This window comes from Atta colombica, unplaced genomic scaffold (assembly GCF_001594045.1).
Source record: "Atta colombica isolate Treedump-2 unplaced genomic scaffold, Acol1.0 scaffold164, whole genome shotgun sequence".
Taxonomy (NCBI): domain Eukaryota; kingdom Metazoa; phylum Arthropoda; class Insecta; order Hymenoptera; family Formicidae; genus Atta; species Atta colombica.
Window position 1 is genome coordinate 1498812 of NW_017259255.1, and position 377 is coordinate 1499188.

At 22.8% G+C, this 377-nt stretch overlaps 1 protein-coding gene across 1 annotated transcript in view; it reads left to right on the forward strand.

Annotated features, from left to right (window-relative positions):
* LOC108686083 overlaps positions 1-290 on the forward strand; it is a 1145-nt gene extending 855 nt beyond the window's left edge. Inside the window, exons 4-5 of the mRNA XM_018191163.1 lie at positions 18-55; positions 135-290. Coding sequence (XP_018046652.1) covers positions 18-55; positions 135-290 — 194 coding nt within the window. The remainder of the gene's footprint in view (positions 1-17; positions 56-134) is intronic.
* The last annotated feature ends 87 nt before the right edge of the window (positions 291-377 follow it).

Genomic DNA, 377 nt, shown 5'->3' on the forward strand with positions numbered 1-377 from the left:
ACTCATTAACGTTAAAGAAAATAATGTGAATCCTTCAAAATTAATTCAAGATGTGGTAAAATATTGAACATTATTCACATACACTGAAAATAAAATATCTTTAAATATATTAACACTTTCTAATTATCTTTTAGACAATGTGCACAGAAGTTATAGAAAACAAGTTATATCAAACAAAGTGCAGTATTGCCCAGCTGGAAACATTGAAGGAAAATATAGTAGTACTCCAACATCTCTTAGATAGTAGTAATAATATTGAAGGTAATCTCTTGTTTATAATCAATATTTAGTAGAAATGTTAGTAATAACGTTATTTATTCTTTATTGAAGATTAAAATAATATATAGTTTTAATTACTGTATATATATATATAATAA